The 26,858-nt window shown below is 39.9% G+C and overlaps 1 protein-coding gene across 3 annotated transcripts in view; it reads right to left on the reverse strand.

The window, feature by feature from the left end:
* Positions 1-356: 356 nt before the first annotated feature.
* Positions 357-26,858, reverse strand: part of MBD-like (methyl-CpG-binding domain protein 2) — a 69,364-nt gene continuing 42,862 nt past the window's right edge. Inside the window, exons 6-7 of one of the 3 annotated variants that reach the window (XR_011713913.1) lie at positions 4,461-4,541; positions 357-4,322 (exon numbers count right to left, since the gene is read on the reverse strand). Coding sequence is in view for 2 of the 3 variants with exons in the window: in XM_071672127.1 (XP_071528228.1) it covers positions 23,180-23,278 (99 nt within the window). In the remaining variant the exon portion in view is untranslated. Of the gene's footprint in view, positions 4,542-22,269; positions 23,279-26,858 lie in introns of those variants that run through there. The other 2 variants (XM_071672128.1, XM_071672127.1) reach the window with 2 other exon arrangements.

Here is a 26,858-nt window from a genome sequence, read left to right on the forward strand (position 1 = left end):
AAATGGCCAGAGGCTTCAAAGAATCACCAGCACAGCCTTTCTCAATCTTTTGTCCATTACCATATTGTCAATCAAAGCCTTTTGCTCTTCTCTTGCATCATTCCTCATCCATGTAGCATTAATATTTCTATAAACATCTGAGACTGAGGGAGAAGAAACATGAAAATACAGTAAAGTATACATGGAAGACACCTGCAGCATGAAAGAAACATCCTTAAGCATAACAGATTTCTTACTCTTTACATGCATAATAAAAACAAATTGTAAAGGGCATGAAAAAAGTAATCAACTAGAACTATAGGGACACTATAAAGTGTCATGTTGCTAATTCATGAAGACCCGTCAAAAACATCATATATCACCATTACACATCTTTATTCATGCATCAGTATACTTAACATTTAATGAAAATATCATACGCGTGGATAAAAATGGATGTTAAACACCCTGCATTGCCAACTCATAAACAAATGTCAAAAACTTTACATAAACATATCTTTATTCATGCATCAGAATACATACCACACACAGCATATCCTGACATCATAATGTCCATATTACCTAAATATCAGCCAAAACAAAGCAAAAATGAGTCACTACATGGGTGGCAGCACTTAGCTGGCTGTGACATTGCTTATGTATTAGGTTTCAGCCAGCCATTGCATGGAGGTACTATCTTACAAGCCCCTGGTACCATTTCCTGCTTGAGAGAGAGTCAGCAAACTGCACAGGATGTACAATGTGTACATTTGTATTTGCAGTGTGAAGAAATAATTTGCTGCGAAGTCATATCTGTGTCCAATACTAACAAAAGTGGTAAATATCTAAAATAAGAGATGATAAAGTAAGGTATACTGTTCTTACACTAAGTTGTTCTGTGTATATTGTATACTTAAGAGTTACATATGGAAAATATTTTCACCAGAACTTCACCCCCTCATATAACGGATTTCACTTACTCATATAACTGGATTGCTTTGCAACAGGATTTTCAGGAAAGTAACCCTCTCACTAAGTGTGGGCAAGGCATATATATGTACACTAACCACACTACACATACATATTATTTGCATATCAGTTACACTGACAGAACTTTTTTTATTTACAGGAATAGATGTACAAATAATCTTATCACCAAAAATATAAACACTAACACTACAGTAAATTCTAAAATTACTCAATTTTCATCACTTTCTTGGTATTCTCTTTGAGGTAAGAGAGGAGAGGTGGTTATGTAAGACATCACAAGATATTGACATACATGCTTCCTCCATGACTACCTACGATTGTGAGGCATAGAATGATTACCATCTACACAAGTTTGCAACTAACTGCACAGTTTATGTGACTATACATACTGGAATTCCTGTAGAATGATTTCCAGCTACATGAGTTTGCAATTACACAGTTTATATGACTAAAATGGAATCCCTGAAGGTCAGTGTAAAGAAACGACCTCATAAAAGCTCGTGTTATTTCTATCTGCCTCTAACAATTATATTGTTTTTATTATCAAAAAATGCGACGAAATATTCTAATTCTAATTCTGCCTTCTACAAATACATATCTCTTCTTACTTTTACTTTAGCTGAAAATTATAAATTACACAGGCTATCCTTTTCATCACTCTCCCTAAGTATCATATGACGGAGGGTAAAAACATGTGGCAGCAAACAAAGCCAATGTACACAAATCTCCCATGGTGATCTATAAGTGACTGAGATGTGACATCTATGGATAACTTGAGGAATGAAACATCAATTGGGATATCAAATGAGAGCAATAACCATTAAAATATCACATGGTGAGAAGAGCTGTGAGCTACAATGCATCTTATGACAGACAGCAATGTTAACTGACACTTCCTCATGCACTTAGAATCTAATCACTTCTTTCTGATCACCAATATGGTTTACAAGGTGAAGAGGCCACTAATGATATTCTCTCCAATGTGACACACCTCTAGTTCTCCTTACTCAGGGATTTTGGTGAATCTTTCTTTGCAGCCCTTAGCATCTCCAAAGCATATGATAGGGAGTTGTTTCCTAAACTTCCTATCTTTGGTTTTTCTGCTTTTCCCTGTTCTCTAAGGCATAGTTTTCTTCCTAATCATTCCATCATCACAGCCATTGGTGGAGTGACTTCTCCCTCATCCTATATATCAACGATGGTGTCTCTCAGGTTTCTGTCCAATCAGCTTACTTCTTTCTTTGCTTATACATATAGACACATTCTTCTTTCAACCTCCAACCCTATTCACCCTAATGCTAATGATTCCAGTTTACATGTTTCAATTCACTGTTCCTCCCTTTTTAATTCAAATACATGTTATTTTTCAATTGCAGAGCATATTTCCTCTGTTAATCTATACATGTGCAGCATACTGGAATGGGAAGCAAAAATGTGGTTAAATTCGATCTATTCATCCATCATCACTACTCAGTTCCCAATTCACTTGGATGGATCAGGTAAACACAGCCTCTGCAACATCATTCACTCCACTCCTTTTATCTTTACATCATTAATCCATGTCCAGTGAGTTACAGTGAAACATGAAGTAAAACATAAAAACATACTTCTCACTACATTTTCAATTTATAGGTCTATTTGATATGTCAACTGAGATCAAGGTCTCCAATCAAACCACTTTCAAACAGAAATTACTTCCACTGGATTCAATCCCCAATCATTCCTCTAACATCTTCAGCTAAAGCATCCAAACCCCTATTAAATTTCTCACTACATCTACTGTATAATTCTCTTCTGTAGTCTACCTCTCCCCCTTAATCATCCAACTGCACTAAAATATTGGTACCTGACCAACCTGTTAACTGCAATGCATTGTATATGACCATACCAACATGTGAAACATTCATCCATGTGACTTTAAAAACATTCAAAACACAAAACTTCACATTTTCATTCCTTATTCTATTCATTCTTCATTAAACTATACTACAAAAAAACATATTCATTGTTACTGCACCTTTCTTTTACTTTTCCATACCAATACACTTGGGTTTCACATTCATACACCAGCAGTGTTCTCTTCAGTGCAAGCTTCTTGCACATTCTCTGTTTCAATTTTTTCATTCACCAAGGTTTTCAGTGCATCTCCAATTTTTCTTTCTTCCATGACTAATTTCAACTTCCGCTTTTCCACTACCATCCACCTAAAGTTCACTTCCATCTATCTCAACGCATTTACAACTTCCATGTCTTGACCATGAACACAAGTCTTACTATCTGACTTCCTCTCCTATTAATCTTATTAGTACTCACTTTAAGTACACTTTTCTTACAAACACATCATCAACCTGGCCCACCATACCCTCTAACTTTTCCTCTTATCTATTACATAACCCCATGACCTCTTTTAAAAGGTTCTTGCATCTCCAAGGCTGTGCTACTATCAGCAGCAGGGATATGATACACTCTTATGGTCTGAAAAGTTCTTTGATGATGATATTGTTCTCCTTTACGTTAACTGACAACGATACATCTCACCAAAGGTGACTCTTCACCTTGGTGAAACCACAAGCAAGTGGAGTCTAATAACTTTTCCTCTGATGTACCTAACTACACTTTCATCTACATACATTATCTACAGCAACTCCTAAACTGTTTCCATGAGGTTAAGAACTGCACTACAATCATCCTGCGTTCTCAACTCAGGCAACAACCCATCCGCAAAAACATAAAAAAATCATGGTTATATCGCAACAATGATGCATTCACACACCTATTTCACACTTCTTACTCATACCCTTGCATACTCTCACAAATGTACTACTTCCATCATGAAAGCTCTTAACAACATTCAGCTATCTTCCATCCACACTACAGAAAGTCAAAGCATTTAAAAGTACCTTCCTATTCACCTTATCATTTCCCTTTTCTTAATCCATAAATGCTATATAAATGTTCTCATTCTCTCTAAAATTTATCCACTAATTTTAAAAATATTATTTTCAATACCTCTTCCCTTCCAAAGTTCACCTTGCTCTTCTTTAATATGGGATTCACAAATCTTTCTCACACAATTAATGCTAATGAGATGAATACCTTTATAATTCTTACATTCACTTTCCCTTTATACAGTAAGAAGCTCTTTGCCCTTATCAAGTCCTCTAGTATTTGATCAATTTTCCATACTGCCATAAACAGTTTCTATATTCAGTTCAGAAAGTATATCATCTTCACCGTCTTGATTACCACTCATCTGTGTCTCCAGCTTTTCCATTCTCTAAGAGCTTTGCTGCTCTTCTTACTTCCTCCTTAGCAATATCTTCCTCTACCTCTTTCTTCTTATTATATTTGCACTAGAACAATAAATACATCTCTTTCATCATTATTTTGAATAAACTCAATGAAATATTCTCTCCATTTCTTACAAGTTCACCTTTTAATACAAGCATTTTCTCATTCCTATTTAATATCATTTCACACTGTACACATACCTCTCTTCTCAGACTCATCTCCTCCCTGAATAGCTTGTTTATATCTCTACTAGTTCTGAATCAGGTATTACTGGCCTCTGCCTGCAAGAAATTGCACTGTGAATTAAAAGTCAACATTTAAGAGGGAGTACTGAGAGTACAGTCTTCTCAAAGAGCTTATCACTCCAAAGGCACCTACATTTCCCTGCTACTGAAAGTAGTACAACCTTGGAATGTTGAGGATCTTAAAAAGACGTCCTGGGCAAGGTCATGATTTCCATAGAAATTGGTTGTGGGGTAATCACAAATAAACTAAATGAATAAATACATCCTGAGCCATTTTTCTTTTGAGATTCTCAAGTGTTTGCAACAATATGTCTGTCTTTATATTTTTCACATGCAATTTTCCCTGAAATCAATCTTATATGACAAATACAACTTATGCTTAATATAAGAAAATAAAATTTGACTACAAACATTTATTTCTTTACTGATGTATACGGCAGGTCATCCCACCAAATCTTGAGCAATATAAAATGCTGTGCAATCACATTTGTTGTATAATAGTAAGTCTTACGTAAAAAGCAACTACATCATCTTCTGTTTGATGACTGCTAAAAAAATGGTACTCTGGTATTGTACCCATATTCAATGAAAGCTGAAAATTAGTGCAGGCCATTGAAACTCAATCAGCATGATTTTGATGAAACTTAAGAGATCCATGAGAACAAGAGGTGTGATTATGTGAAAAAAAAAAAAAAGTCCTTGCACTTTTTTTTCCTCTAACATTTCAGTACCATCTTCTGAAAGAATGACATCTTAATGGGAAAACACAAGCTTATGTAACATCTGATGGTTTGTTTCCTGATTGGCTTGATATGCTCTCTGGGTCTGCCCTTTCTCCTCTGCTCATCCACTCACATACATTATAACCACCTTTGACAGTACAGTACCTTAGACCAATTCATGACTTCACTCTAACTACTCAGGGAATTTTCCATACTATACTATACTATACTATACTATGCTATACTGTACTACACTATACTATACTGGAAATCCTCCCCTTCCACTATAATTTTCCAAAAGAAGGAATGGAGAGGTGGGCCAAGTGAGGATATACCCTCTTAGGCTCACTCCTCTGTTCTTAAGGCTACCTCGCTAATGTGGGTTAGGAGCCCAAGTACATACATGCCCACACATGCACATATACATACCTATATATTTCAATGTATACACAAACATATACAAACACAGACAAATACACATATACACATGTAGATATTCATAATGGAGAAAAACAGGAGGAAGTGAAGTGTTTTAGATATCTGGAAGTGGATTTGGCAGTGGATGGAACCATGGAAGTGGAAGTGACTCACAGGGTGGGGTTAGGGGCGAAGGTTCTGGAGGCACTGAAGAATGTGTGGAAGGACAGAACCCTCCCCTCCATTTATTTTAACTTTCTAAAAGGGGAAACAGAAGAAGGAGTCATGCGGGGAGTGCTCATCCTCATCGAAGGCTCAGATTGGGGTGTCTAAATGTGTGTGGATGTAACCAAGATGAGAAAAAAGGAGATATAAGTAGAATGTTTGAGGAAAGAAACCTGGGTGTTTTGGCATGGAGTAAAACAAAGCTCAAGGGTAAAGGGGAAGAGTGGTTTGGGAACGTCTTCCAAGTAAAGTCAGGGTTGGTGAGAGGACAAGAGCAAAGGAAGGAGTAGCACTACTCCTGAAACAGGAGTTGTGGGAGTATGTGATAAAGTGTAAGAAAGTAAACTCTAGATTGATATGGGTAAAACTGAAAGTGGATGGAGAGAGATGCATGATTATTGGTGCCTATGCACCTGGTCATGAGAAGAAAGATCATGAGAGGCAAGCATTTTGGGAGCAGCTGAATGAGTGTGTTAGCAGCTTTGATGCATGACACCGAGTTATAGTGATGGGCGATTTGAATGCAAAGGCGAGTAATGTGGTAGTTGATGGAATAATTGGTGTACATGGGGTGTTCAGTGTTGTAAATGGAAATGGTGAAGACCTTGTAGATTTGTATGCCGAAAAAGGACTGGTGATTGGGAATAGCTGGTTTAAAAAGAGATCTACATAAGTATACATATGTAAGTAGGAGTGATGGCCAGACAGCGTTACTGGATTATGTGTTAATTGATAGGCGCATGAAAGAGAGACTTTTGGATGTTAAGGTGCTGAGTGGGGCAACTGGAGGGATGTTTGATCAGTAACTTGAGAGGCGAAGGTGAAGATTTGTAGAGATTTTCAGAAAAGAAGAGAAAATGTTAGGGTGAAAAGAATGGTGACAGTAAGTGAGCTTGGAAAGGAGATGTGTGTGAGGAAGTAATAGGAGAGATTGAGTGCAGAATGGAAAAAAGTGAGAGCAAATGACGTAAGGGGAGTGGGGGAGGAATGGGATATATTTAGGGAGGCAGTGATGGCTTGCGCAAAAGATGCCTGTGGCATGAGAAAGGTGAGAGGTGAGCAGATTAGAAAGGGTAGTGAGTGGAGGGATGGAGAAGTAAGATTGTTAGTGAAAGAGAAGACAGAGGCATTTGGACGATTTTAGCTGGGAAAGAGGCAGGAGGTCAAGAGAAAGGTGCAAGAGGTGAAAAAAGAGGGCAAATGAGAAATGGGGTGAGAGAGTATCATTAAATTTTAGGAGAATAAAAAGACGTTTTTGGATGGAGGTAAATAAAGTGTGTAAGACAAGAGAACAAATGGGAACATTGGTGAAGAGGGCAAACGGGTAGGTAATAACAAGTACTGGTGATGTGAGAAGGAGACAGAGTGAGTATTTTGAAGGTTTGTTGAATGTGTTTGATGATAGACTGGCAGATATGGGGTGTTATGGTCGAGGAGGTGTGCGAGGTGAGAGGGTCAGGGAGAATGATTTGGTAAACAGAGAAGAGGTAGTAAAAGCTTTGCGGAAGATGAAAGCCGGCAAGGCGGTGGGTCTGGATGGTATTGCTGTAGACTTACTCAAAAAAGGGGGTGACTGTGTTGTTCACTGGCTGGTGAGGATATTCAATGTATGTATGGTTCATGATGAAGTGCCAGAGGATTGGCAGAATGCATGCATAGAGCCACTGTACAAAAGCAAAAGGGATAAAGGTGAGTGTTCAAATTACAGAGCTATAAGTTCGTTGAGTATTCCTGGGAAATTATACGAGAGGTATTAATTGAGAGGGTGAAGGCATGTACAGAGCATCAGACTGGGGAAGAGCAGTGTAGTTTCAGATGTGGTAGATGATGTGTGGATCAGGTGTTTGCTTTGAAGAATGTATGTGAGTAATACTTAGAAAAACAGATGGATTTGTATGCAGCATTTATGGATCTGGGCAAGGCATATGATAGAGTTGATAAAGATGCTTTGTGGATGATATTAAGAGTATATGGTGTTGGACGTAAGTTGCTAGAAGCAGTGAAAAGTTTGTATCGAGGATGTAAAGCATGTGTATGAGCACAAAGAGGAAAGTGATTGGTTCTCAGTGAATGTCAGTTTGCAGTAGGGGTGCGTGATGTCTCCATGGTTGTTTGATTTGTTTATAGATGGCTTTGTCAAGGAGGTGAATGCAAGAGTTTTGGGGAGAGGGGCAAGTATGCAGTCTGTTGTGGATAAGAGGACTTGGGAAGTGAGTCAGTTGTTGCTCGCAGATGATACAACACTGGTGGCTGATTCCAGCGAGAAACTGCAGAAGCTGGTGACTGAGTTTGGTAAAATGTGAGAAAGAAGAAAGCTGAGAGTAAATGTGAATAAGAGCAAGGTTATTAGATTCAGTAGGGTTGAGGGACAAGTAAACTGGGAGGTAAGTTTGAATGGAGAAAAACTGGAGGAAGGAAAGTGTTTTAGATATCTGGGAGTGGATCTAGCAGCAGATGGAACCATGGAAGCGGAAGTGAGCCACAGGGTGGGGGAGGGGGGTGAAGGTTCTGGGAGCATTGAAGAATGTGTGGAAGGTGAAAACGTTATCTTGGAGAGCAAAAATGGGTATGTTTGAAGGAAAACTGGTTCCATCAATGTTATATGGTTGTGAGACATGGGCTATACATAAGGTTGTGCAGAGGAAAGTGGATGTGTTAGAAATGAGATGGTTTGTGAGGTGGTGTGATTGAGTAACAAATAATAGGGTAAGACAGATGTGTGGTAATAAAAAGAGTGTGGTTGAGAGAGCAGAAGGTGTATTGAAATGGTTTGGTCACATGTAGAGAATGAGTGAGGAAAGATTGACAAAGAGGATATATGTGTCAGAGGTGGAGGGAACGAGGAGAAGTAGGAGATCAAATTGGAGGTGGAAGGATGGAGTGAAAAAGATTTTGAGTGATTGGGGTCTGAACATACAGGAGGGTGAAAGGCATGAAAGGAATAGAGTGAATTGGAGCACTGTAGTATACTGGGGTCGACATGCTGTCAATGGATTGAACCAGGGCATGTGAAGCGTCTGTGGTAAACCATGAAAAGATCTGTGGGGCCTGGATGTGGAAAGGGAGCTGTGGTTTCGGTGCATTATTACATGACAGCTAGAGACTGAGTGTGAATGAATGTGGCCTTTGTTGTCTTTTCCTGGTGCTACCTCGTGCACATGCGGGGGGAGGGGGTTGTTATTTCATGTGTGGCGGGGTGGTGATGGGAATGAATCAAGGCAAACAGTATGAATTATGTACATGTGTATATATGTACATGTCTGTGTGTCTATATATATATATATATTTCTTTCTTTTAAACTATTCGCCATTTCCCGCGTTAGCGAGGTAGCATTAAGAACAGAGGACTGGGCCTTTGAGGGAATACCCTCACCTGGCCCAATTCTCTGTTCCTTCTTTTGGAAAATTAAAAAAAAAAAAAACGAGAGGGGAGGATTTCCAGCCCCCCGCTCCCTCCCCTTTTAGTCGCCTTCTACGACACGCAGGGAATACGTGGGAAGTATTCTTAATCCCCTATCCCCAGGGATAATATATATATATATATATATATATATATATATATATATATATATATATATATATATATATATGTGTTCGAGGTGGAGGGAACGAGGAGAAGTGGGAGACCAAATTGGAGGTGGAAAGATGGAGTGAAAAAGATTTTGTGTGATCGGGGCCTGAACATGCAGGAGGGTGAAAGGAGGGCAAGGAATAGAGTGAATTGGATCGATGTAGTATACCGGGGTTGACGTGCTGTCAGTGGATTGAATCAGGGCATGTGAAGCGTCTGGGGTGAACCATGGAAAGCTGTGTAGGTATGTATATTTGCGTGTGTGGATGTGTATGTATATACATGTGTATGGGGGTGGGTTGGGCCATTTCTTTCGTCTGTTTCCTTGCGCTACCTCGCAAACGCGGGAGACAGCGGCAAAAAAAAATATATATTATATATATATATACGTTGAGATGTATAAGTATGTATATTTATGTGTGTGGACGTGTATGTATATACATGTGTATGTGGGTGGGTTGGGCCATTCTTTCGTCTGTTTCCTTGTGCTACCTCGCTAATGCGGGAAACAGTGACAAAGTAAATGATTTGGTAAACAGAGAAGAGGTAGTAAAAGCTTTGCGGAAGATGAAAGCCGGCAAGGCGGTGGGTCTGGATGGTATTGCTGTAGACTTACTCAAAAAAGGGGGTGACTGTGTTGTTCACTGGCTGGTGAGGATATTCAATGTATGTATGGTTCATGATGAAGTGCCAGAGGATTGGCAGAATGCATGCATAGAGCCACTGTACAAAAGCAAAAGGGATAAAGGTGAGTGTTCAAATTACAGAGCTATAAGTTCGTTGAGTATTCCTGGGAAATTATACGAGAGGTATTAATTGAGAGGGTGAAGGCATGTACAGAGCATCAGACTGGGGAAGAGCAGTGTAGTTTCAGATGTGGTAGATGATGTGTGGATCAGGTGTTTGCTTTGAAGAATGTATGTGAGTAATACTTAGAAAAACAGATGGATTTGTATGCAGCATTTATGGATCTGGGCAAGGCATATGATAGAGTTGATAAAGATGCTTTGTGGATGATATTAAGAGTATATGGTGTTGGACGTAAGTTGCTAGAAGCAGTGAAAAGTTTGTATCGAGGATGTAAAGCATGTGTATGAGCACAAAGAGGAAAGTGATTGGTTCTCAGTGAATGTCAGTTTGCAGTAGGGGTGCGTGATGTCTCCATGGTTGTTTGATTTGTTTATAGATGGCTTTGTCAAGGAGGTGAATGCAAGAGTTTTGGGGAGAGGGGCAAGTATGCAGTCTGTTGTGGATAAGAGGACTTGGGAAGTGAGTCAGTTGTTGCTCGCAGATGATACAACACTGGTGGCTGATTCCAGCGAGAAAGTGCAGAAGCTGGTGACTGAGTTTGGTAAAATGTGAGAAAGAAGAAAGCTGAGAGTAAATGTGAATAAGAGCAAGGTTATTAGATTCAGTAGGGTTGAGGGACAAGTAAACTGGGAGGTAAGTTTGAATGGAGAAAAACTGGAGGAAGGAAAGTGTTTTAGATATCTGGGAGTGGATCTAGCAGCAGATGGAACCATGGAAGCGGAAGTGAGCCACAGGGTGGGGGAGGGGGGTGAAGGTTCTGGGAGCATTGAAGAATGTGTGGAAGGTGAAAACGTTATATTGGAGAGCAAAAATGGGTATGTTTGAAGGAAAACTGGTTCCATCAATGTTATATGGTTGTGAGACATGGGCTATACATAAGGTTGTGCAGAGGAAAGTGGATGTGTTAGAAATGAGATGGTTTGTGAGGTGGTGTGATTGAGTAACAAATAATAGGGTAAGACAGATGTGTGGTAATAAAAAGAGTGTGGTTGAGAGAGCAGAAGGTGTATTGAAATGGTTTGGTCACATGTAGAGAATGAGTGAGGAAAGATTGACAAAGAGGATATATGTGTCAGAGGTGGAGGGAACGAGGAGAAGTAGGAGATCAAATTGGAGGTGGAAGGATGGAGTGAAAAAGATTTTGAGTGATTGGGGTCTGAACATACAGGAGGGTGAAAGGCGTGAAAGGAATAGAGTGAATTGGAGCACTGTAGTATACTGGGGTCGACATGCTGTCAATGGATTGAACCAGGGCATGTGAAGCGTCTGTGGTAAACCATGAAAAGATCTGTGGGGCCTGGATGTGGAAAGGGAGCTGTGGTTTCGGTGCATTATTACATGACAGCTAGAGACTGAGTGTGAATGAATGTGGCCTTTGTTGTCTTTTCCTGGTGCTACCTCGTGCACATGCGGGGGGAGGGGGTTGTTATTTCATGTGTGGCGGGGTGGTGATGGGAATGAATAAAGGCAAACAGTATGAATTATGTACATGTGTATATATGTACATGTCTGTGTGTCTATATATATATATATATTTCTTTCTTTTAAACTATTCGCCATTTCCCGCGTTAGCGAGGTAGCATTAAGAACAGAGGACTGGGCCTTTGAGGGAATACCCTCACCTGGCCCAATTCTCTGTTCCTTCTTTTGGAAAATTAAAAAAAAAAAAAACGAGAGGGGAGGATTTCCAGCCCCCCGCTCCCTCCCCTTTTAGTCGCCTTCTACGACACGCAGGGAATACGTGGGAAGTATTCTTAATCCCCTATCCCCAGGGATAATATATATATATATATATATATATATATATATATATATATATATATATATATATATATGTGTGTGTGTTCGAGGTGGAGGGAACGAGGAGAAGTGGGAGACCAAATTGGAGGTGGAAAGATGGAGTGAAAAAGATTTTGTGTGATCGGGGCCTGAACATGCAGGAGGGTGAAAGGAGGGCAAGGAATAGAGTGAATTGGATCGATGTAGTATACCGGGGTTGACGTGCTGTCAGTGGATTGAATCAGGGCATGTGAAGCGTCTGGGGTGAACCATGGAAAGCTGTGTAGGTATGTATATTTGCGTGTGTGGATGTGTATGTATATACATGTGTATGGGGGTGGGTTGGGCCATTTCTTTCGTCTGTTTCCTTGCGCTACCTCGCAAACGCGGGAGACAGCGGCAAAAAAAAAATATATATATATATATATATACGTTGAGATGTATAAGTATGTATATTTATGTGTGTGGACGTGTATGTATATACATGTGTATGTGGGTGGGTTGGGCCATTCTTTCGTCTGTTTCCTTGTGCTACCTCGCTAATGCGGGAAACAGTGACAAAGTAAAATGATTTGGTAAACAGAGAAGAGGTAGTAAAGGCTTTGCGGAAGATGGAAGCCGGCAAGGCAGCAGGTTTGGATGGTATTGCAGTGGAATTTATTAAAAAAGGGGGTGACTGTATTGTTGACTGGATGGTAAGGTTATTTAATGTATGTATGATTCATGGTGAGGTGCCTGAGGATTGGCGGAATGCTTGCATAGTGCCATTGTACAAAGGCAAAGGGGATGAGAGTGAGTGCTCAAATTACAGGGGTATAAGTTTGCTGAGTATTCATGGTAAATTATATGGGAGGGTATTGATTGAGAGGGTGAAGGCATGTACAGAGCGCAGATTGGGGAAGAGCAGTGTGGTTTCAGAAGTGGTAGAGGATGTGTGGATCAGGTGTTTGCTTTGAAGAATGTATGTGAGAAATACTTAGAAAAGCAAATGGATTTGTATGTAGCATTTATGGATCTGGAGAAGGCATATGATAGAGTTGATAGAGATACTCTGTGGAAGGTATTAAGAATGTATGGTGTGGGAGGCAAGTTGTTAGAAGCAGTGAAAAGTTTTTATCGAGGATGTAAGGCATGTGTACGTGTAGGAAGAGAGGAAAGTGATTGGTTCTCAGTGAATGTAGGTTTGCGGCAGGGGTGTGTGATGTCTCCATGGTTGTTTAATTTGTTTATGGATGGGGTTGTTAGGGAGGTGAATGCAAGAGTTTTGGAAAGAGGGGCAAGTATGCAGTCTGTTGTGGATGAGAGAGCTAGGGAAGTGAGTCAGTTGTTGTTCGCTGATGATACAGCGCTGGTGGCTGATTCATGTGAGAAACTGCAGAAGCTGGTGACTGAGTTTGGTAAAGTGTGTGAAAGAAGAAAGTTGAGAGTGAATGTGAATAAGAGCAAGGTTATTAGGTACAGTAGGGTTGAGGGTCAAGTCCATTGGGAGGTAAGTTTGAATGGAGAAAAACTGGAGCAGGTGAAGTGTTTCAGATATCTGGGAGTGGATCTGGCAGCGCATGGAACCATGGAAGTGGAAGTGAGTCATAGGGTGGGGGAGGGGGCGAAAATTCTGGGAGCCTTGAAGAATGTTTGGAAGTCGAGAACATTATCTCGGAAAGCAAAAATGGGTATGTTTGAAGAAATAGTGGTTCCAACAATGTTGTATGGTTGCGAGGTGTGGGCTATGGATAGAGTTGTGCGCAGGAGGGTGGATGTGCTGGAAATGAGATGTTTGAGGACAATATGTGGTGTGAGGTGGTTTGATCGAGTAAGTAATGTAAGGGTAAGAGAGATGTGTGGAAATAAAAAGAGTGTGGTTGAGAGAGCAGAAGAGGGTGTTTTGAAATGGTTTGGTCACATGGAGAGAATGAGTGAGGAAAGATTGACCAAGAGGATATATGTGTCAGAGGTGGAGGGAACGAGGAGAAGTGGGAGACCAAATTGGAGGTGGAAAGATGGAGTGAAAAAGATTTTGAGTGATCGGGGCCTGAACATGCAGGAGGGTGAAAGGCGTGCAAGGAATAGAGTGAATTGGAACGATGTGGTATACCGGGGTCGACGTGCTGTCAATGGATTGAACCAGGGCATGTGAAGCGTCTGGGGTAAACCATGCTAAGTGTGTGGGGCCTGGATGTGGAAAGGGAGCTGTGGTTTCGGTGCATTATTACATGACAGCTAGAGACTGAGTGTGAACGAATGGGGCCTTTGGTGTTTTTCCTAGTGCTACCTCGCACACATGAGGGGGAAGGGGGTTGTTATTCCATGTGTGGCGGGGTGGCGATGGGAACAAATAAAGGCAGACAGTATGAATTATGTACATGTGTATATATGTATATGTCTGTGTGTGTATATATATTTGTACATTGAGATGTATAGGTATGTATATTGTGCGTTTGTGGACATGTATGTATATACATGTGTATGTGGGCGGGTTGGGCCATTCTTTTCATCTGTTTCCTTGCGCTACCTCGCTAACGCGGGAGACAGCGACAAAGCAAAATAAAATAATATAAATAAATATATGAATATATATATATGCCCATACATGCACACATACAATAACCTTTCTGTAAGTAATACAAAATGGTAAAAATTTTTGACTCATCCGAATTCATTGCGTGTGAATAATTTTCTGTATGTTTGAATATTGCATTTGATTCAAAGGCTTTCCTTAAAGAATATCTATGCCGTTGAATCCACTCCTTTAAGAGATTTACCAATTGGGCCAATATACATCTTATTACAGACTTTACATGGAATAGAGCAGAAACCTGAGTTTTCATTATATGATGATCTGTTCTTTATTACTGAATTCTACATGGTGTTTTCAAATTTGAAAATAACATCAACATTAATGTTTCAAAATACTGGTAAGAGGTGAAAAGTCCTTATCATAAACTAGAACCAAAACATTTCTGTTGCTGAATTTGTAATATCTTCTCATTACAATAGTAGCTCTTCCTTGCTTTTTGCATGCATTTGTCAATAAGCTTCTCAGGTTACCTTACTTTTCTTGCAGTATCATAAATATGATCAAGTTCTTCATTTACTAACTTAGGATCACAAATTCATGAGGTCCTATGGAACATACCTGTAAAAGTAGAAATACTGACAGAACTGTGATGGTTTGAGAGATAATGAATGAATGCATCAACTTGGGTAGGCTTCCTATAAACTTTGAACTCACTATCCCTATCTGTTCTTATCATCAAAGTGTCTAAAATGGCAATAAATTTATGACTTACCTTTTCAAAGTTATAAAGGGAACCAAGTTATTTAGTTTTTCTGTAAGGGAAAAGGAAGTCAGAGGGGTTTTTTTTTCATTTCGTCTAAAATTTGTAAATATTTTCCCTATCTCTTCATCTTCCCTTTCATAATCCTCTCTACATTTCAATCAAGGCCCAGCCTTAATGTGGATTTTTGTCCAAGACTAGAGCCTCCAACAGGAAAAAAAATAATAATATCCCTTTTTAGACACTTTAATAACAAGATCAGATAGAGGTACAAGGTTCAAAGTTTATAGGAAACCTATGCAAACTGATACATTCATTTATCATTTTTCAAACCATCGCGATTCTGTCAAACTTTCTGCTTTTACAGGCATAATTCTTAGGGTCTTATGAATTTGCAATCCAGAATTCTTAAATCAAGAAACTGATCATATTCATATTTTAAGAAAACTTAGCCATCCTGAGAAGGTTATGACAAATGCATACAAAAAGCAATGAAGAGATACTCTTGTGAAATGGAAGACATATTCAGCAACAAAAATATTGTGGTTCTACCCTATCATAAGGAATTTTCACCTCTTACTAGTATTTTGAAACAACAACGCTGTTTTCAAATATGAAAACACCATACGGAATTCTTCAAGAAAGAACAGACTATCTTCTAATGAAAAATCAGGTGTCTACTCTTCTCCATTTAAAGTCTGGAATAAGATATGTAAGGCCAAATGGGTAAATCTTTAAAGGAGAGGATTTAACAGCATAAATATTCTGTAAGGACAGCCTCAGAATCACATGCAATATTTGTACATAGATAGTATCATTCACATCCAATTAAGTGGATGGAGTCAAACATTTTTTACCCTTGAGAGTCACTTACAGAAAGGCTTATTGTTGATTCCTCTCTTATCAAAGGTAACAGCACCATAAACATGAATGAAGGAATGTATATGTTAGACAATATCTTAATGAAAACTCAGTTGAAGTGAGGCAAAATCAAGAAATCAGTTGCTGATCTGACATCCTCTGCAAGGTAGAGAGTGGGTCACTCTACCATTCTGGTCAACCTTTCCACGTTTTTTCAGATTAACTGTTCCATGTATGTATTTATACATATACATAAACATACAGTGTCCATAAAAAACATCATCTCCCCAAACATATTTTCAAAGGCAATACATGGCTAAGGTTTATTGTGGGTACGAGCATATGGCACACTCTGGGTGAAATCATGTACATCTGATCACTGAGACTAGAGTTTCAAACGGTGTGAGCACCAGCATCCCACCTCAGTGTGGTTCGGGCTATCATGAAGGAAGTGTGTTCTTTCTTTACTCTTCCTGGCTGCCACTTCATTTTGGGAATTTCGCATCTATGACCGGTTAGTAACACTAACCGCTACACCATGGAGGTCCTTGTGTGTGTCTGTGTGAGAGATGCCTCTAAAGCCTTATTCATTACTTTATGAATTATTTCAGCTTTGTCCCATTTAGGCAAATGTCCATATCTTTCCAAATTTAATACAGTAGCATTCAAAGTCCTATGATGTCTTAACCTTGTGTTTTGTGATACTTTTTGGTAGCTCACACCCAGCCTTGCAGTAGTCTGCAAATTGGCAAGCAGTGAATGGAACTTTGTTGATGAATCTTAATGTAATCTTGACCTAACCTCTCTGGTTAGGCCTCACTACTTCATCAAAGCTGTTACTGGATAAGGTGGTAACATTCATACACATTCCTTAAAGAAATATATTAATGCACTGGTCTCACTTTGAATTCTCCAAAAGAACTTTCTTCACATATACATCTTTCTCTTACCCAGTTTGCCTTATCTCTTAATTCTAACATAAAATACTTAGGATAACCCAATCTTCTGAACGTTTAAATGAAATAATCAAACTCATCCTCTGGGTAGTTTTAATAGTGAGTTTAGGTGTGAAATGGCTCTCTTCACCAACATACCAAAAGAGCAGTAAGAAAGGCAGAATCCAGTTTTCATGATGAGTTGCCAATATCCAAGTCATTCCATTTTGAAACTGTCTGGTCCATGAGGTTAGCCATGGACTTACACCTTAGACAGTACTGACTTATCTATGTACAGAGGTATTGGAAAAGCACAAATTCACTGTAATCACTGGCACAGATATTAAATGGAGCAAGTATGTTGACATTATAATAGTTACCACTCCAAGGAGGACATATTCAAAGAATAAATCTAGACAACTCAAGAACCTCTGTGAAAGTATTCAGTTCAAAGTGCACGAAGATGAATGAAAATTGCCAATTTTAGATATCACCATGTGGAAAATGATAAAGACTTGAAATTTTCCATTTACAAAAAACTGACAAATGAAGATTTCATACACTTTCACCTAAAATGACAAAACAAATCTGGGAGTGGTGAAAGGGTTTTCTTACAGGCAATAAGAATTCTGCAGTCAAGAATACCTACAGAATGAGTTCTATCATATCACTAGAGCATTCAGAAAATTGTATTACTCCAAGGGTTTGATATCTGAGTTAAGGGACAAGGTAAAATACATCTAGGAAGGTTACAACAGTGAAGAAAGAAATTCAACTGGAAAAGTGGGAAGATTTCAAGTGGTCCCCATTTTAAAGCACCCCACGAGCAGCAACAAATTTCAGCAAGGAATGAGTTTGAGCATTACCATCTCATCTAGTAAAGTGAATGGTCAGGTGGTGAGGCTTAAACAGAGAGGTGAGGTCAAGAACACTGTGAGTATGACCTAAAAAGTTCCATGCAATGCTTGCCAACACACATATAACACTGAGATAAGATCTGGGTTAATAAAAAGTATTACAAGACACAAGGCTGATCAAAGACATCATCAGACTTTGAATGTTACTGCAATACACACAGGTAGTGGTTGGTACTGATATATTACCAGTGCTACCCACCTAGGAACAGGGAGGGTTAGTGACGGCTCCAAAGTTAGCCAGCACTTTAGTGGATGTCAAGTTGCACTCTTCTGACCCAGATAGCTGTCTTTTCTTTCTGCCTTACCCACATGTGAGCTACTAGCATTCAGTCCACAAAATACAACCTCTTCTTGTTATACAAAACATTTGACAAAAACTTACACACGTACATAGCTCATTCTTCTCAAAACTAAATTTTCCTGCAGTGAGCACTGTATGCCAGCCCTGCCTTTTGGAAAAATGGTAGGAGCAATAGGTAGAAGCAGTAGTTAGGAACATCAAATGGGAGCATTAGGTAGAACTATTACATAGATATAGTAGGCAGGAACATCAGGTATGAGGGCGGAACAGGACAACCAGCGAACGTGGGTGACATCCGCCAGACCGAGGGGGGTCCCTGTGAGTAGAAACTGACTGCACAGGGAGCAGTAAAAAAAAAGTAGAGCAGCTTTATCAAAAGAGTAAGTCGCTGGCCGCAGGACAGGTACTGAAAGGTGAATGGGAGGTTCCGCCAATGTCAGTTGGGCCTGAAACCCTCTATCCCTTTTGGAAGGCTCTCTTTTTGCGGCCATTGGAGCCAGACATGTGTGCCATTACTGATTATGACCAAGCATGCAGACAAATAGCAGAGGTCTTGACCATGGGAGAGGTTGCACATCCCCTCAAAGCCACAACAACATCGCCCCCCAGTCCTGACGGAATGCAGACAAGGCTCCTGAAGTCTATCCCTCCGAGGGTGCTCTGCAAGATGTTCAATTTGTGGATCGCCACCTCTGAGTTGCGGAGCCATTCAAAGCAAATAGGACCCACAAGGTACCAAATCCCACCCAGCTAAAGAAAAGAATACAGGCCAATCATCATCTCATGCGCCGTAGTCAAACTGCTCCAGAAGATCTTGAGCAGCCGCATCTCAAGCCTCATCCAGATCAATGGAGCTCAAAAGGCATTCGTCCCTGTGGACGGATGCCTTGAGAATCTCACGATCTTGGATGCGATCATTGATCGTGCGAGGGCACAGTCCCATGCTGTGAACCTGGCATTCCTCAATATGGCTAAAGCATTCGATAGTGTTAATCATAGCACTATCGAGAGGGCCATGTTGTGGAAGGGCATTCCTGCCCCCATCAGGGCATATATTATGTCAACGTACGACCACACCTTCACTCATATTGAAGGCAGCAGTGAGATGTCGGAATCATTTAAAATGACAAGTGGGGTCAAACAGGGCGATCCCTTATCCCCAATTCTTTTTAACCTTGTGATCAATGAAGGGGTCACAAGGGTTAAGGAACTGGGAGTGGGAGTGAGATTTGGAGACCAGAGGGTGTCAGTGCTGGCCTTTGCTGATGACTCGGTTCTGGTGGCCCAGACAGCTGGCGGTCTACAAAAAGCAGTTGACTTCATGGTGGAGACTCGCAGGAGGAGGTCTTCAGATGAACCTGGGAAAGTCTCGGTCCCTCAGCATAGAGATCGATGGCAAGTGCAAGACTTGGTATGTCAATAAAAACAGGACATTCCAAGGCTTGGGCAGCGCTATTGGCTCCATGGATACTGAGGACAACTACAAGTACCTCGGTATTCTTGTTGGGGCAGGGGCTAGGTGAAAATCCTACGGCACCCTGCTAAAAGAGGGGCTATCTAACATCACTAGAGCCCCTCTAAAACCTCAGCAGTGGATTGCTATCCTCGCTGACTTCCTTGTACCCAAGCTAATGCATTGCCTGGTGTTGGGGGAAGTATATAAGACAAAGTTGGTGTGCATGGATTGGCAGGTGAGAATTGCGGTTCGCTGCTGGCTCCGCCTGCCCCATGACGCACCCTGCACATTCTTCCACTTAGCGGCAGGGGATGGTGGCCTGGGAATACCTGATTTTGTCTCAATCATCAAAATAAATAAACAGAGAAGATTCGATATATTGTTCACCTCGTCTGACCCAGTGATTCAGGTGGCGGCCCAGGAGCCTGCGATTCTTTGGAAATTGCAGAGGTGGTCGGGTCCCGCATGCATTGCTGGTCGGCAGGTGGGGAACAAAATCAAAAGATTGCACACATGGTGCTCTAACCTGGTTAGCACCTGCAACGGACTGGGTCTCACGCCCTCTGCTGCTGTACCACAAGTCAGCAGATGGGTTACTAGCAGGTCCCGACTCCTCTCAGGCAGCAACTACATTAGAGCAGTCTAAGTGCAATCTATGACACTCTCTACCCCTGCAAGGGCTAAAAGAGGCTGACCCGAAATCTCCGGCCTCTGTGACACATGTCACAAGCCCAGGACGCTGGCGCACATCTCTCAGATGTGCCCACGTACCTAGAGGGATCGCATTACAAGGCATGATAATGTCAGTGCCTTTTTGGCTGGGCGGTTGAGACAAAAGGTGTACAAGGTGGTTTGCGAGCCTTGCATTCCTATTGCAGGGTCCTTCCAAAAGCCATACATTGTGGCTTCAAGAGGGTCAGAGGCCCACGTCATAGACACGCAGGTCTCTGGAGTCTGCTTCGCACTTTCAGCTGCACATAAACATAAGTGCAGCTATTACAGTACCCGGAAGTCCTTAGGGGCGTACGGAATCTAACCGGGAAAGACACCATGCAGGTAATGTCCACCACTCTAAATTCGCAAGGAGCATGGTGTCAAGAAAGTGCGAGAGCTCTCCTAGGCTTAGGGCTCTCATACAGGGACCTGGAGGTGTGCTCCATGAAAGCCCTAACCTGGACCCATGCCCTTTACAGGATGTGGTCCAAGAGCACAGGTTAAAATCAGTAGCCCGCTGTGTCCATCTGGTGTCGGTCCTTGGGCTGGTGAGTGTGCTTCCCCCTTTGTGTGCTCGTGGGTGACAGGTGGCTGTCTGTCACCCTGTGGTTAACTGGCGGGTACCAATCCCCGAAGGCAGTTCTGTTTCTTGGGGGTTGTGGGCATCCTGGCAGAACTACCCACTGCTCCTGTCTGACAGGCCGAATTGGACGGTAATTGTGGTGGTGACTGCCACAGTATATAAGGAAAGTTGAGTGAGTAATCCAAACTACTTTCTGTCTGCCCAACACAGTCTTTCTTATTACTATGCTATTATCATTCTGACCTAGCATCTTACTCTTATACCATTTTCAAATAACCTAACTCTTATTTCTCTATCTACACATGTAAATAAAACAAATAACAACTCCTTTTATTATACTTAATTTTCAAATATTACTCATCCACCTAGTGTACACCATGGTAGTCAGCAGAGCAAATGCACCGACTGGAAATAATTAGAGAAAATAATTTTCCAAAAGAAGGAACAGAGAAGGGGGCCAGGTGAGGATATTCCCTCTAAGGCCCAGTCCTCTGTTCATAGCGCTACCTCGCTGATGCGGGAAATGGCGAATAGTACGAAAGAAAAAAAGAAAGAAAAGTAGTAGTCAGTAGGAACATAAGGTAGGAGCCTCTGCAAACACTGCGCTAAAGTTGCCCTCTGCCAGCGGCCTGTTAAGGGTGAGGCATTAAAGGCTAAGCAGCAGAACTGGAGTTCACTAGTTATGGAGACTCCATTGCCATGGCCACCCCCCTCAGGGAGTTGCAGTTGGGAACAGGTGTCAGAAATACAGGAAGGTAGGTACAAACATAAGAATCAGGAAATTTGCTGAAATGGGACAATGCTTAAGTAATTCATGGGAAAGTAAATAGCAAGATAAGGTATGAGAGTCACCTAGCATAAGCATGGAAAATTTCATGAATAGGATTGGATTTACCAGTTTGTCTTCAGATAGTGGCGAAAGTAGCTACATGTAAGCGAACAATAACAGAAGAGAAGCAGCAGAGCCGCCAAACATATTAAGCCAATTAGGAAACACCTAATCAAGATCTCCAGCAAGGTAACATTCACCACAGGTCCCATAAGCTTGGGTTTTCCCATTATGGTGTCATTCTCTTTGAAGAAGGGTGATCCAAATCATTAAAGAAATAGAACTCCACTTAGACTCATTTTTCCCATAACTATCCCCACTATCCTCATTTGTTATAATGAGTGATGAACATTAAAAATCTGTGTTCAGTGAAGTTTCCTGAATGAGTATTTATTTCTAGCAGATTAGCTAAAAGTCAATAAAACTCTCAGGCCTCACACATCCTTAATCATAATATCTATTTGTACAATTTAACATAAATCTATTCACAGGCAAAAACAACACAATACATTATATTTCATTACCAAATAAAACTACCAGGTGTAGAAAGCCCTTGTGAATATGTAACAATTGAAAAACTGTTCTGTATTCATATCAGAATATTTTTTTTAGAAAATTCTTCCACAATGAATTTACAAAATAATTATGATAACAAAAATGACTAGCTTAAATGTACAACAAAGAGGTAATACAATTGACATTGCAATACCTTCTGAAGGCCAGATCTAAATTTATTAAATTTTTTTCTGAAGAAAAATAAGGCATCACAAGGATGTGATCACATATGCTCTCTCAAAGGAAATACACATCTTTGTGTTTAAAGATCATGTGATCTAAGGTACTTAACAAGTGTTTACTAAGAAGAGTGAATCTGATAAGAATAAGCTGATAAATTTCTTCAGATTATATTTCACAAATCAAAAACAATATTAAAACTTTGTTTCTGACTATATCATGCTTTCTTTATTGAGTTAATTTACCAAATTTGATTTAGTTAGATATCTTCTACTTGCATCCAACATGTCTGCATCTCATTTATTACTCAGCATAAGCTATTCACTTTTATCATCATAAAAATATTAAGTCTTACAAACTGGTGCCTTCAACAGTACCTATTACAAAACAATTATGAATGCAAATTAAATATTCCAATCACAAATTCAGTACTAGGCCAGATGTCATGTTTATCTTCATGAATTCAAACATTCATATAATAAATAAATATGTGAAAATTCTAAAAATCTATGGCTTCTGTTCTGGTCCTTATTCTATCTGGTATTCATGGTTCTAGCTCCTTGAGAGCCTTCTCCAGCTGATGACGTACATGGTCTACCCTCTCTTCTTGTTGCACAATATCCTCATTCTGGATCTGGACTGACTAAAAGAACATATTAACAGTCATACAATGATCAATGAAGTTCATGCCTATTATTCTACTCAGTCACAAGTCTTTTATATGCACAATATGACCCTTATGAGGATCTGAAGCTCTGTAAAAAAAAAAAAATCATAAATTTTTTTATATATATTACTTTCTATGCATAAACTGCATGCAAACTCTGAAGGCACATGCCTCAGGATCTGTCATCTGAAAAACAGCACTGATTCCATTAAGTATGATGTCACACCGTCAAAACCATTATCACTCATTTTATAACTAACATATTTTATGAAAGATCCCATTAACTGCAACCTGAGCTGAAATGAATGCATGTTGTTTCACATTAGCTATCTAAAAACACCTGCTCTAGGTGTTAACTTACCTATCTAAAAGGAAAGAAAACTTGCCAATTCTCTAGTAATCAAAGTCTACTCAACATCCAATCTGGCAGGTCAATAACTTTATTTGTGCAGTTCAAAGGTCATTAAGGTTCCAAGGGAAGTTTCTAAATAAAAGTGACTTATTTTACTTTACAATAACACCTGAGACGTGTATTTTGATAACACAGCCAACTTTCATGATGATAAGCAATCATCTATCTGCACTTGTTCAAGCAATGTAGTCCACAAAATAAAAATAGATGTCTGTCATACAGCAAATCACTTTTCAGGACTGAATTTAACTGAGCAGTATACAATATCTTGCTTAATGTACATGAGGCTTGTTAACACTTTCAGTGCTCTGGATGTAAAATCTACTGTTACATAGAAGAGTGCTATAAATGTCAACCTACAAACTTAATTTCCTGCCACAAGCTGAATTTTGTGTGCATTGTAGGATCTGTAAACTACCATAGATGGCATTCCAAACAAAGAATGAGTCAATGAATCTCCCCACCAGCCTCAGTAATCTGCAGCTGACCTACAATGAATAGTCAAGTGCCTTCTCTGGGAACTCTCCATGTCTGTTGCTCCTACCATCACCAATAGTGGCCATCCCCAAACCACACCACCCGTACTTAAGACTGACCAATTCAGTAAGTACTGTAATGCATTTCTCCTACACTAAAAATGTTAATTCTTCATCAAATAGAAAATAATACCCTTAATTGTTTTCTGTGCATATGATGAAATACATAAAACTCATGAATTTTTTTACATATCAGGTTTGGCCAATCCAGTATATAACATGTTTATCCTAAGCCAGGAATGTATGGCTAATCCAGTAAATAATCTTTATCCAAAGTTAAGAACGATTAAGCTTTAAAGAATAAGAAAAAAAAACATGTTTTTCTACTTTTTCATAAATAACAACATATGATTTCACTGTTTTTTGTGTACTTGGGAAGGCCAAATAAATCAAATCCACACTGAGAGGGTTAATGCATGGAGAAGTAGCAACATCAAAGAGCTAAGTCCACATTCTGCATTACTATGGATAATTCTTGCCTAACAATTTCTGTATATGATATACACACTGTATGAAACTGCAGGACATTCATTATCCTACTTATTGATACTATGGACCCTCCAAACTCATACACGGAACAGGATGTATAATTTCTCTTCTAGGACAGCACAGCAACAGGATCACAAAACACAAAGTCTACAAATGTATATGAGCATTCTCAAGAGAGGCTTGGAATACCCATTCTTGATTATCAATATCAGAAAGCCTCATACGATCAGTTAGACGCAAATGAAGCCTTTCTTGGTATCATATCATTTTATACAGAACAGGAGTATATATATCAATAATTCTGAACGACGCTAAAGGCACCGAAGTATTTTTGTGTCTGATATTTCCTAATTAGGTATCAGAAGTCCCTGTCTAAGCCAAAAAGAGAAAAAATTACCTCTCAAAAGGATTTTCTAATAAAATCCACTCTTAATATGTTTTAACATATTCACATTCATATCCAACGATGGGATAAATTTCAGAAGAATGATTATGTTGCTTAACTCTAATGCATGACTAAAATAAACACAAAATTACATACTCTAGTAATGGCAATTTGGAATTCTGAAAATCATTCAGATCCATCTATCTACCATATTTACATCATTTCCATCTACATGGAGTGGTTCAACTGCATACAAAAATTTCTGTTCTCACAGATTTCTCAAAGCTGGGGTCAAATGGGTCCAGTCCTATCCCAACCTGCTAGTCAAAAGGACAGGGATATCAAGTCTCATGGGTTAGACTTGCTACCTTACCTCTGTCTATTTACCTATCTATCATTAACTAATTTCTTAATTCCACTGGATGGAGCAAGTACATGTAAGATTTCACTGTTTGTGGGAATTTCTCTTGTAGAACTGAGGTCCTGGGCCCCTAGACTGGCAAGGGGTCAAGATGCCCAATTCCTTATGGAAGACTTGCTAAGTTCAAATGGGAAGGCCCTGGAGGAAATGGAGTGCTTTAGGCACCTAGAAGTGGACATAGCAGTGGATGGAACCACAGGGACTGAAGTGGTGATTTATGGGGTGGCAAAGGGGGCTAAGGTCTTTGAGAGATCAACCCACTAAATGCTGATGTGTCGCATATAGTACAGTATGTCTCTATCAATTGACTGCAAGAGTACCATATATGATCTAAGATTTGCAAAATCTCGGGCTTGGTACACAGAGTAGTGAGTCAGAAAAGAATCATTGGCAACTTAAACAATGTTTCTATATGCCCTGTATAAATCTTTTTTCCACTCAGCTCATGAGTACCTATAAATATACCGAAGACGGTATATCAAGTGTGCCCTGTTAGGTTAGAAGAGGAAGATGTACATAAATTATGTACATAAATGTATGCAAATACCAGAACATATATCACTGGACAGTGGAAAATTATAACCTAATTATAAAGAGAAATCTTCCCCTTTCATTTTCTTTTCCAAAGGAAGGAACAGAGAAGGGGGCCGGGTGAGGATATTCCCTCAGAGGCCCAGTCCTCTGTTCTTAACGCTACCTCGCTAAGGCGGGAAATGGCGAATAGTATGAAAGAAAGAAAAGAATATTTATTTATTTATATATTTTGCTTTGTCGCTGTCTCCCACGTTAGCAAGGTAGCGCAAGGAAACAGACAAAAGAATGGCCCAACCCACCCACATAAACATGTACATACATACACATCCACACACGCAAATATACATACCTATACATCACAAAGTACACATATATATACACACACAGACATATACATATATACACATGTACATAATTCATACTGTCTGCCTTTATTTATTCCCATCGCCACCTCGCTACACATAGAATAACAACCCCCTACCCCTCATGTGTGCGAGGTAGTGCTAGGAAAAGACAACAAAGGCCACATTCGTTCACACTCAGTCTCTAGCTGTCATGTAATAATGCACCGAAACCACAGCTCCCTTTCCACATACAGGCCTCACAGAACTTTCCATGGTTTACCCCAGACGCTTCACATGCCCTGGTTCAATCCATTGACAGCACGTTGACCCGGTATACCACATCATTCCAATTCACTCTATTCCTTGCATGCCTTTCACCCTCCTGCATGTTCAGGCTCCGATCACACAAAATCTTTTTCACTCCATCTTTCCACC

Source organism: Panulirus ornatus, chromosome 17 (assembly GCF_036320965.1).
Source record: "Panulirus ornatus isolate Po-2019 chromosome 17, ASM3632096v1, whole genome shotgun sequence".
Taxonomy (NCBI): domain Eukaryota; kingdom Metazoa; phylum Arthropoda; class Malacostraca; order Decapoda; family Palinuridae; genus Panulirus; species Panulirus ornatus.